The 12693-nt window shown below is 40.7% G+C and overlaps 1 protein-coding gene across 1 annotated transcript in view; it reads left to right on the top strand.

Moving 5' to 3' along the window:
• Zpld1 (zona pellucida like domain containing 1) overlaps positions 1-12693 on the top strand; it is a 48914-nt gene that overhangs the window by 14607 nt on the left and 21614 nt on the right. Inside the window, exon 2 of the mRNA XM_021654147.2 lies at positions 9247-9467. Within this exon, the coding sequence (XP_021509822.1) occupies positions 9247-9467 (221 nt within the window). The remainder of the gene's footprint in view (positions 1-9246; positions 9468-12693) is intronic.

Genomic DNA, 12693 nt, shown 5'->3' with positions numbered 1-12693 from the left:
CACTATCTTCCCTTTCTCCACGTATGCTCCTCCCCAAGGGGAGGGTTCCTTTTTCTTCCTTCTGATCCTAGTCTGTTAGGTCTCATCACAAGTGGAGAGCTTGCATTGTCTTCCTCTGTGGCCTGGTAAGGCTGCTCCCCCCTCAGGGGGAGGTGATCAAAGAACAGGCCAATTAGCTCATGTCAGAAGCTGTCCTTGTTCCCATTACTATGAAACCCATTTGGACACTGAACTGCCATGGGCTACATCTGTGCAGGGGTTCTAGGTTATCTCCATGCATGGTACTTGGTTGGAGTATCATTCTCAGAAAAAGACCTGTGTGTTCAAATTTTTTGGTTTTGTTGCTCTCCTTGTGGGGTTCCTGTCGTCTCCAGATCTTATTATTTCCCACTTCTTTCATAAGATTCCCTGCATTCTGCCCAAAGTTTGGCCATAAGTCTCAGCATCTGCTTTGATAGTCTGCAGGGCAGAGCCTTTCAGAGGCCCTCTGTAGGAGGCTTCTAACTTGTTTCCTGTTTTCTTCTTCTGATGTCCATCCTCTTTGCCTTTCATAATGAGGATTGAGCATTTTAGCCAGAGTCCTCCCTGTAGATTAGTTTCTTTAGGTGTACAGATTGTAGTGGGTTTATCCTATATTATATGTCTATATGTCTATATGAGTGAGTATATACCATGTGTGTTCTTCTGCTTGTGGGATAGCTCACTCAGGATGATCCTCTCCAGTTCCCACCATTTACCTGCAAATTTCATGTTTTCCTTGTTTTTCATTGTTGAGTAATATTCCATTGTGTAGATATGCCACAATTTCTGCATCCACTCTTCAGTTGAGGGGCATCTGGGCTGTTTCCAGCACCATCATCAAAACAAAGCGACTGCTTACAGATTGGGAAAGAATCTTCTCCAACCCTCTATCTGACAGAGGGCTAATATCCAGTATATATAAAGAACTAAAGAAGTTGAAAAGCATCAAATCAAGTAATCCAATTAAAAAATGGGGAACAGAGATAAACAGAGAATTCTCTGTAGAGGAATATCGAATGGCAGAGAAACACTTAAAGAAATGCTAACCTCATTAGCCATTAGGAAAATGCAAATCAAAACGACCCTGAGATTTCATCTTATACCCATCAGAATGGAGTGGACGCAGGACTAGCCACAGGATTATCAACATGGATTGCTGCAGCCATGAATCATCTGAAGGAATGGGCGGGCATGGGAGTGTTAGCAGGCCTTCTGGTGATGGTCTCCTTGGTTTGCCTATGGTATATATGCAAGATTAGAGTCTCACAACAGTGTGATGCAGCCATGATCATTCAGGCCTTTACAGCCATTGAAGCAGGACATTCTCCCCAAGCATGGTTGGATACCATAAAAAGCTAAAATGATACGCTCAGGATGCGAGGCTAAGCACTGCACTCAGGGTCAGCCGCTTTGGACCCAGAGAAGAGCATGTCTGATTGCATGTGGGTTGATGCCCCAGGTCCCGCCTCTGAGAAAAAGGTATCAGACGGGTCTGATGCTCTTTGGGTGGATGACACCTAAATGAACATCGGTACAAAGTCCCAATTTATTTCTAATATCAGAGATCAGACCTCTACTCTTGCCTGATGCGTCTAAAACAAAAAGGGGGAACTGTAGAGAGCTGCGGAATGCTATGCCTTAAAGATGGAGCTGGTTTCCGCCTTCCACCTTCCCGATGGTGAGTGCTCTCTGTCACGAACAACTCCACATTTGGCTAAGGCCGAGGATCTGGCTTGCTTCCATGTATGTGGACCTATCTGCATTGCCCCCGTGGCACGCCTGGGTTGGCTACCCAGAGGCTATTTAAGCTGTGGGGGCTGGCTTTCCCCGGGGTCCGAGGATTGTTCAATGTTCCTGAATAAACTGCATTGAAAAAAAAAATATTATAACGAAATGCTCTAAAGGAAAAAAAAAAAAAAAAAAAAAAAAAGAAAAACTCAAGTGACAACACATGCTGGAGAGGTTGTGGAGAAAGGGGAACCCTCCTCTACTGCTGGTGGGAATGTAAACTTGTATAACCACTCTCGAAATTCATCTGGCGCTTTCTCAGACAACTGGGAATAGCGCTTCCTCAAGATCCAGCTATAGCACTCCTAGGCATATATCCAAAAGAAGCTCAAGTACACAATAAGGACATTTGCTCAACCATGTTTGTAGCAGCTTTATTTGTAATAACTCCTTCCCTTCTATCTGACCTTAGTCTATCACGTCTTATCAGGGCTGGCTGCATCATCTTCTCTGTAGCTTGGCAAGACTGCACTCCTAGGGGGAGTCGATCAAAGAGCCAGCCACTGAGTTCATGTCAGAGACAGCCCCTGTATGACTTACTAGGGAACCCACTTGGAGACTGAGTCTATGGACTACATCTGAGCAGGGGTTTTAGGTCCTCTCCATGCATTTCCTTGGTTGGGGTGTCAGTTTCTGCAGGGGCCCCTTGGCCCAGATTTTTTTGGCTCTGTTGGTCTTCTTTTGCAGTTCTTGTGCCCTCCAGGTCTTTCTAGTTCTCTCTTCTTCCATAAGGTTTCCTGTACTCTGTCCAAAGTTTGGCTGTGAGTCTCAGTATCTCCTTCTTACTCTGATGTGCAGAGTTTTTCAGAGGTTCACTGTGGAAGGCTCCTGTCCTGTTTCTTGTCTTCTCCTATGTCCAATATCTATCCTGTTTGTCCTTCTGAATGAGGTTTCAGCCTCTAGCCTAGGTTTCTTTTTGCATTTAGCTTCTTTAGGACTATAGATTTTTGTGTGTTTATCCTATATTATATCCACTAATAAGTGAGTATATACCATGTGTGTCTTTCTGCTTCTGGGTTACCTCACTCAGGATGATCTTTTCTAGTTCCCACCATTTGCCTGCAAATTTCATGATTTCCTTGTTTTTAATTGCTGAGTAGAACTCCATTGTGTAAATGTACCAAAATTTCTGCATCCATTCTTCAGTTGAGGAACATCTAGGGTATTTCTAGATTCTGGCTATTATGAATAATGCTGCTATGAACATAGTTGAGCAAATGTCTTTGTTGTATGGTTGAGCATCTTTCGGGTATATGCCTAGGAGTGGTATAGCTGGATCTTGAGGTAGCACTATTCCTAATTTTCTGAGAAAGCACCAGATTGATTTCCAAGGTAGTTGTACAATTTTACATTCCTACTAGCAATGGAGGACGGTTCTCCTTTCTCCACAACTTCTGTAGACAGAAGACATAAATTCCTTGAGTTTATGATCTTAGCCATTTTGATGGGTGTCAGGTGGAATCTCAGGGTCGTTTTGATTTGCATTTGGTTTAAATGACTAAGGACACTGAGCATTTTTTGTTTGTCTGCCATTCTATATTCCTCTACAGAGAATTTGGTTTAGCTCTGTACCCCATTTAAAAAAATCAATTTGTTTTAATTTTTTATTTAACTTTTATTAATTACACTTTATTCATTTTGTATCTCCCCATAAGCCCTTCCCTCCTCCCCTCCCGGTCCCACCCCCCCCCTTCTGCATGCATGCCCCTCCCCAAGTCCACTGATAGGGGAGGTCCCCCTCTCCTTCTTTCTGATCTTAGTCCATCAGTTCCCATCAGAAGTGGCTGCAGTTTATTCACTTTGTATCCCAGCTGTAGCCCCCTCCTTTGTAATCCCCTCCAAAGGCCATCCTCCCTCCCTAATTTCCTCCCAAGCCACTTCCCAAGTCTACTGAAAAGGGAGGTTCTCCTCCCCTTCCCTATGACCCTAGCTTACCAGGTCTCATCAGGACTGGCTGCATGGTCTTCCTCTGTGGCCTAGTAAGGCTACTCTTCCCTCAGGGGTAGGTGATCAAAGAGCCAGCCACTGAGTTCATGTCAGAGACAGTCCCTGTTTCTATTACTAGGGAATCCACTTGGAGACTGAGCTGCCATGGGCTACATCTGTGCAGGGGTTCTAGGTTATCTCCGTGCATGATCCTTGATGGAAAAGACCCTCGTGCCCAGACTTTTTGGTTCTGTTGCTCTCCTTGTGGAGCTCCTGTCCCTTCCAGGTCTTTCTATCTCCCTCTTCTTTTATAAGATTCACTGCACTCTGCCCAAAGTTTGGCAATTTTTTAATTTGATTACTTGCTTTGTTGGTGTTTTACTTCTTGAGTTCTTTATATATTCTGGATATTAGCCCTCTGTCAAATGTAGGGTTGGTGAAGAACTTTTTCCCAGTCTGTAGACTGTTGTTTTGTTCTGATGATAGTGTCCTTTGCTTTACAGAGAATTTCAGTTTTATGAGGTCCCATTGATTGGTTGTTGTTCTTAGATCCTGTGCTGTTGGTGTTCTGTTCAGGAAGTTATCTCCTGGGCAATGTGATCAAGGCTTTTCCCTACTTTTTCTTCTAACAGGTTTAAATATGTCTGGTTTTATGTTGAGGTCTTTGATCCACTTGGACTTTAGTTTTATGCAGGGTGATAAATATGGACCTATTGGAATTTTTCTACATGTATACATCCAGTTAGACCAGCATCATTTGTTGAAGATGCTGTCCTTTTTCCATTGTATAGTTTGGCTTCTTTGTCAAAAGTTAAGATTCCGTAGGTGTGTGGGTTTATTTCTGGGTCTTTGATTCGATTCTTTTGACCCACCAGACTGCTTCCATGCCAGGACCATGAAGTTTTTATTACTGTTTTAGCCTTGTAATTTAAAATCACAATGAAAATAAAACTGCCTGCATCCCCAAAACTCTGAATAATTCTTTGGTCACATTATTTCTTTGGTTTTTACATATTTTTTAATTTACATTGCTAACTCATTCAAGTCTAAGCTCGATGCCATCTTCTATAGAAAGCCCTGATTCATTTTTTTCTTCTCCATGTTTTATTTATTTAATCACTCTACATCCCTGTCCCATTCCCCTCCTTCGTCTCCTCCCAGTCCCACCCCCAAACTCCTCTCCTCCCAATTTTCTCTTTTCTCCCAAAGAAGGGGAGGCCTCCAGTTGTACCAATACACCCTGGTATCTCAAGTCACTGTATGATTAAGCAGATCCTTTCCCACCAGGGAGTCACAAGGCAACCCAGCTAGAAAAAAGTGGTAGGTAACAGATTCAGGAACAGCCCTTACTCCTATTGTTTAGGGACACACATGACCAGTGAAGTGTACATTTGCTACATATGTGTAGGGGTCTAAATTCAGACCAGGCAAGCTCTTTCATTGGTGATTCAGTCTCTGTGGGACCCCAGGGGCCTAGGTTAGATTACTCTCTAGATCTTCTTTTTCTATAGGTCTTCCAGCTGCCTCTATCCTTCCTCCCACTCTTCCACAGCACTCCCAAGCTTGGCCCATTGCTTGGCCTTAGATCTTTGCATCTATTTCCATCAACTACTGGACAAAGCCTCTCAGAAGACGGTTAGGCTAGACTTCTGACTGCAACCAAAGCAGAGTGTCATTAATAGTGACTGTGGTAGGTGCTGTCTCCTGGGGTGGGTCTCAAGCTGGGCCAGTCATTGGTATGCCATTCCCTCCATCTCTGTTGAATCTTTGTCTCTACACTTTTTGTCGACAAGTCACATTTTGCATCTAAGGTTTCATGTGTGGGTTTGTGCCTTCCTACCACCTGGCTACAGGAGGTGCAAACTTCATGCTCCTTAACTCCCCTTGCTTGGAAGCTCAGCTAGTATCTCCCCAAAGACTCCAAGTAGCCTCCCCTGTCCCAGAGATGGCCCTCTACTGATTTCTACTCTCTCACCCAGTTTTTCTCCTTATCCCCTCTCCTCTTCTCTCCACAGACCTGATTCCCCACCCCATCTCCCACCCAGTTCCCTCCCTCCATCTGCTTTGGATGTCTATTGAATTTCCTGTCCTTAGTGAGATTCAAGCATCTTCCTTTGGGCTCTCCTTGGCTTCTTTGCGTTTGTGGATTTTAATATTGTTATCCTGTACTATATGTCTAATATCCACTTATAAGTGAGTACATACCAATTGTGTCTTTCTAAGTCTGAGTTAACTCACTCAAAATGATCTTTTCTAGTTCTATCCATTTGTCTTTCATGATTTTCTTATTTTTAATAACTGAGTATTATTCCATTGTGTAAATGTACCATATTTTCTCTATCCATTCTTCACTTGAGGGGCATCTAGGTTTTTTTCCAGTTTCTGGCTATTATGAATAAGGATACAATGAACATAACTGAGCAAGTGTTCTTGTGATAAAGTAGAACATCTTTTGGGTATATGCCCAGGAATGGTATAGCTGGCTCTTGAGGGAGTTCTATTGCCAATTTCCTGAGAAATGGCCAGATTGATTTCCAAAATGGTTTCACAAATGTGCATCCTGATCAGCAAAGGAGGAGGTGTTCTCCTTCCTCAGCATCCTCACCAGTATGCACTGTCACTTGAGATTTTGATCATAACCATTCTGATGGGTATAAGATGGAATTTCAGAGATGTTTTGATTCCCATGTCTCTGATGACTAAGGATGTTGAGCAGCCATTTTTAATGAGTGCATCTGGGCGGCTCTGGCTTTTTTTCTGTCATCCCTCACACACTCTGTCCAATTTTTCTGTGAGTTATGCTATTATGCCTGCTTCCCTGAATAGACTGATATATGCAGGACCACTGCTTTTAAAATCCTCAATGCAGTCTTGCTCCAATACTTTATACAATTAATTAAATCCTCTCTAGAGTGCATTAGTGAATATAATAGGTTTGTTACCTTTGGGATATTCAGTTTATTGGACAAACATCAAAATGCATGCATAATTTTAATGACAACAAAAACTAAAGTGGCATATTTTGTATTTGGGATCAGGGACATCTTTGTGAAAAGAAAGAAAATTTGAGACCTGAAGGGTGAGTCAGGGTTACTGAGGTAAAGGTTGGGAATAGGAAGAGCTACAATATCTTGTAGAGTGTTAAAGCATTGGTAGTGAGACGTGCCAATCTTAAAGATGCACTTTGAAATATTGGCATTTTTGTCCTGGGATACAGTTAAAGAAATCCCATATAGATCACTCATTATAACTGCTCTAAACATTCTTTATGTCCCTTTGACAGAACATGTTGCTCCATTAGGTAAATACATTCTGGTATCTATCACTCAGTTTAACCCTTTTAAACAAATGGAAAATCAATGTGGGAAGCAAGCATGATATAAAGAAGAGAATGCTGAGTGAGGTGTGTTAAAGATGAGAGAGAATCTTGCAGACCTGGTTGAGTTATGAGCTTTGGCCTATATGAGATAACCAACTATTTAGGCTCTAATAAGGTGACATATTTGAGTTACAGTGCACAAAATTAAACGGGGCAAAAGTACTTCATATATACTCAATATATCCCTATAAAATAAACAATTTTATTCTAGAAAAGAGGCCATTTAAAAGATAAGGTTGCATTTAAATAGTTAATGTTGCTTATGGCTGTAGAGCTATACCCCAAATTAAGTGAATTTATTATTTTCTATGTTTCCATTCAAGCTATGAATGGATTATTAAGATTTTGTCATACACCTAGACTACCATTTTTCTCTTGTCCACAAAAGATTGCAGTCATTTCACATAATTGTAATGAATTTGAAATTATTATTAAACATGAAAACTTCCATATTGACTTAGCTACTTTCTCAAAATGTAGTCCATTTACTGGCAAAAGTATAGAGAATCGCATTTTAAAATCTCTATTACTGACACTATTAAGGAGATTTGAGTTGGTTAAGCAAATTAAATTTTTGCTAAATATCTTGAATGAGGTTTTTACATATTTCTAGATGAACATTCTATATTATATGTCAAAACTATTTTATTTTGTTTAGTTTTTAAAAATTTATTATTGTTGTTATTTATTATAATTTATTCACTTTGTATCCCTGTCATAATTAAGGTAATTTATCCAAGTGATTCAATCAGCTCTTGTTTGTTTCCACATTTTGTAAATTTGATGTCTGCTCTGATGTTTCATCTTACTGGGAAAACATGTTAAGAGCGGTGGACGCACTGTACTCATTTTCTAACACTGACATAACAACATTCCACCCAGAAAGTGATTTACAACAACAGACACATATTGTCTCACAAGGGTGAATTAAAAGCACAGATGATTATCTCACAGTTCCGAAGGCCAGAAATTCAAGATCAAGGTAGATTCCCTTCAAGAGTTTGCTAAGCATTCTTTTCTGTCCCTCTTTAGCTTGGTGATGGTATTTCAGATAATCCTGATGTGCCTTGTCTTCCAGACACATGGTTCCACTCTTGCCATCAGTTCATGTTCTTCCTCGGTCTTCTAATTGCATCAGTCATCTTCAGCTGGAGCTCACTTTACTGCAGTGACCTCATCATCACTCAACTAATTAAATTTGTAGCACTCCCATTTTCTAATAAGGTCTGAAGCAAGAGAGGTTAGAGCTCTGCTTTATTGTTTCTTCGGATTGGACACAGCCCAGCAAAAGTAAAGCCTGCTGCTAGGAATTACTTATCCACTGAGCTCTCCTTTTTCTGTGTGCTTTTCTTCACTATTTATAGGAAAATGAATAGAGACATGAAATGTCTCTTTCTGTCTCTGTCTCTTTTTCTTTTGTGTGTGCATTTGTGTTTCTGTGAGTGCTCATGTCTAGAATGTTTCCTGATAACTCACTGAGCCACGGAGAACCATGCAATGTACATTTTGCTTTTCTATGCCCAGCTAAAGCATGCGTAATCACTGGCAACATTTGATTTTCTTAAAGCATTTTGTACATAGTATCAGCACACTATTTTTCATTTTCTTTCTCTGATAAGATTTATTATATGCTAAGTAAAATGGGCCTATTCAAGATGGCTTTTGTCCTGGGCAGGATGAGTCATCAAATAGCAATGCACTGAATAATTTGGTGGATGGCATTTTTAACTTCTTTCCTTCTCTTGAGAAAAAACAGTATTTATACTGCCTCATTCTAGACAAGAGATCTGAATAATTCAGTTACTCTAGTTCTAAATTTCTTCAGTAACCCGATTTTCCCCACTCAATTCTCCTGTCATTCAACAACCCTGAACCTACACTTTATGCATATCCTCTGAACAGCAGGCTCAAGAAAACAGAGGTGACTTATAATAAGTAAAAAATCTCTCTTTATATAACTAAATCAATGACTGTTTTCACACCTACTTTTCTTAATGACTTGCACATTGGCTCAGGACTAGAAATGACTTAGACAAAGAAGATGTTAAGTAAAGCAGAGGACACGCAAACCATTCACCTGCTTTTTACTGTGATTTTATGACTTACTTTTGCTTTTGTGCATTTTTTTTCAGCTGAAAGAGACATCAGTGTCTACTGTGGAGTGCAGGCCATTACGATGAAGATTAATTTTTGCACGGTCCTTTTTTCGGGTTATTCTGAAACAGATCTGGCACTGAATGGAAGGCATGGGGATTCCCACTGCAGGGGTTTCATCAATAACAACACCTTTCCAGCAGTGGTCATTTTCATCATTAATCTCAGCACCTTGGAGGGTTGTGGAAACAACTTAGTGGTAAGATTACTATGAAATCCTGTGCTATACCTAAGGTCGTAAATAAACAAGCTTCCATTTCATGAAATAATCAGGAGCCCAATCTATCTTTAGGGAAAAAAAAATTCTAAGAAAGCCAAACAAATCACTTTCTTTTGCCTGTTTGAAGTTGGAACTCCCAAATATGCAATTCTGTCTTTTAATAATGGTTGTGTTGATAGGAGTTGGGCCGTGGAGAGGTATGGGATCAGCTGTGCTACTCCAAGCAGCATTCTGTTAGACTGACATTGATGGGCATCTCTAACCATGAGCCATATTCTTTATGCTCTTATGGATGCATCAGATGATAAGTTTTTGTCTTTTCGCTGTGATCGAGATCTGATGCCCTCGTTCAGTAATAAAGACTGAAGGTAGAATAGGAAACTTGAGTTCTTGTTTCACATTTACCCATGACTGGTCTCCACTGATACCTCGTATTAGAAGGCTGTGTTTCTTGTATGAATTTCTTCTTGGTTTGAGACTGCCCTTTGCATTTAAAAATGCTTTCCATACCCAATTTTACCCATAACATTCTGGTAGCACCCTTTTCCAGTTATTTTGACAACCAAAGCAGTGCTTTGCACATTTGTACCCTGACTGAGATTTCATAATTAATATCGTTCACTATTTTATTAATTCACTCAACAGCAAAAATAGAATTAAAGAAAAATTGACACTCAAGGGAATAAAGATTAATTGAAATTAATAATATGTGGTAGGAGCATTAATTACATTAAATTTCACCTAGTACTATATTTTATAAGCGCTTGCTCAAATATCATCTTATCAAAAAATCCTAGCGAATATCATACAATACTCATAATTGCTTAGTGCAGCAAAGAAGGAAAATGGCTTTCTGCCCTAAAAGTTATTCCTAGGGATTAAAAAGGAAGGCTTGGTCATCCTAAGGCATGGTTTCTAAAATTTGATTGGGGCTAGGATATAGGAAAGAGATTTGTTTGAGCCTCCTTCTTTATCTTATCCCGAAGGGCAGTTAGAATATTGTGCCCATGACCATTTCTAAGCCTGCAGGTTGTGTATTGTTGACTCTTTTTATTAAAAACATTTATTCATCTCTCTGAGTTGTGTTCACAGAGGTTATGAAGCAGGCCTAAGGGAGAGGGCAGCTAGTTGATTATTGCATGCTTGTTTCCTAGTGGAGGAGCACAGGTAAGGACCAGCAGAATTTCTCTCTCTCCCATCATGTTCCATAGCCTCACTTTCATAGATTGAGGTCACTGTTGCCTTGCTGGGTAGAAAATAACTCAGGAGAAGAGGCAGGAAAAATACTGTTTTGCACATATGTGCTTTTTGAATTTTAGAAAGCTAGTGGATACTAAAGCGTGTGTGTGTGTGTGTGTGTGTGTGTATGTTTCACAAAACTGATATCCTTACCTAGTAAGTCAGGCAAATGAGTGAAGGAAGAGAAGACTTTCTTAATTTTCATATTTTTCCTTGGATGCCACTAGCTTTGGAGCTTCCTCAGAGGACATTCCTACATGAGAAAAAGTAAACAGATTACTATATCAATGTGTTAGTTTTAAGACGAATGTTCTCTTCCTACTGATTTTTGCCTGATGCATGAGCTACTATTTGCCTTAGCCTCTGTACTGTTAGGTTCAGACATAAAAGCTTATCCTATTACTGAAAATATAATATTACTTATCTCAGAAATATCTCCTCCAAGTATTCAGTGAATGCTGTGTGACATTTGGCATGGTGAGGGAACAACCGTGTCCTTCCCGAGTTTCATGAAAATCATAAACATTATTTTCCTAAGATAATTGTTCTTCAGTTTTAATAGGATATGAGAATCCAATGAAAGCTAGGCAGAGTTAAGAAAATGTAAATGTAAGTAACATTTCCTGTAAGGTGAATTCTTGGTCTCCTTGAAATTTGTCTGAGAATGGGAATCTCCATGATCCACCAAAAAAAAAAAAAAAAAAAAAAAAAAAAAGTAACAGGTCCTGATGAGCTGAAAAGAAGACAGCTGAAGGAATATTCTCAAAGATCAGAGCAAGGAGGGGATTGGTGCAGGAGTGTTCTACCCAGAGTGGAAGGCCAAACAGGCTCTTAAGATGGCTCAGTAGGTAGAGACTGGAGACTTGCACTCTAGTATCAGAACCACAGAAAGGTGGAAGGAAAGCTTCAATTCCACAAAGTTGTCCTCTGAACCCTGTGTGCACCATGGCCCTCAGGCCACATGCATAACAATAACAGAAACAATAATAACAATCTGGAATTAGTGTGACAAACAGAGACAAAACAAAATTTTTCCCTTTTTAAAAATTCACTTTAAAGACTAATGGCAGCTTCCCTCTTTACACTCCTCCCAATCCAACCCTCACACTCCCTCCCCCATTCCCCGTTCCCTTATCCTCAGAGAAGGGATGGCCCACCACAGATACCAACCACCCTGGTATCTCAAGTCACAGAAGCACTATATGCATTTTTCTTCCACTGAGGCCAGACAAAGCAGCTCAGTTATGTGAAAGGGATCCAAAATCAGACAACAGAGTCAGAGAAAGCCTCTGCTCTAACTGTTAGAGGACCCACATGAAGAATAAGCTTCACATGTGCTACATATGTGCTTGCGGCCATGCCTCCTCTCTGGTTTGTGGTGCAGGCTCTATGAGCCCCAGGAGCCCAGCTTACTTTACTCTGCAGGTCTTCTTGTGGTGTCCTTCTCTCCTGTTAGCTGAATAATTCCCTCCATTTTTCTGTAAGAATCCCTAGCTCCACCTATTGTTTGGCTGGGGGTCTCTGCATTTGTTTCCATCAGCTGCTAGATGAAGCTTCTCAGAAGACAGTTATGCTAGGCTCCTGTCTGTGAGCATATCAGAGTATCATTAATATTGTCAGGGGTTGGCTTTCTCCCATGGCATGGGTCTCAAGTTGGGCCAGTCATTGGTTGATCATTTCCTTGATTTCTGTTCCATCTTTATCTCCACACTGCTTGTAGGCAGGGTAAATTTTGGGGGGAAGGTTTTGGGGGTGAATTAGTGTTCCCCTCTCATCGGGGGAAGTCCCACCTAACCACATGAGGTGGCCTCTTCAAGCTCCCTATTCCCTGCTACTAGAAGTCTTAGTCTGTGGGTCACTCCCATAGACACCCAGAGGCCTCCCCCATCCCAGAAATGTGCCCCTTTGTTGATTTCTGTTCTTTCTTCCATCCTTCCCTCCTCCCTACTCCTTCCTGATTTCCACC

The sequence above is a fragment of the Meriones unguiculatus genome, chromosome 17, assembly GCF_030254825.1.
Source record: "Meriones unguiculatus strain TT.TT164.6M chromosome 17, Bangor_MerUng_6.1, whole genome shotgun sequence".
Classification (NCBI taxonomy): Eukaryota; Metazoa; Chordata; class Mammalia; order Rodentia; family Muridae; genus Meriones; species Meriones unguiculatus.
The sequence above is the reverse complement of the archived record's forward strand: the minus strand, read 5'-3'. Positions and strand labels throughout refer to the sequence as shown.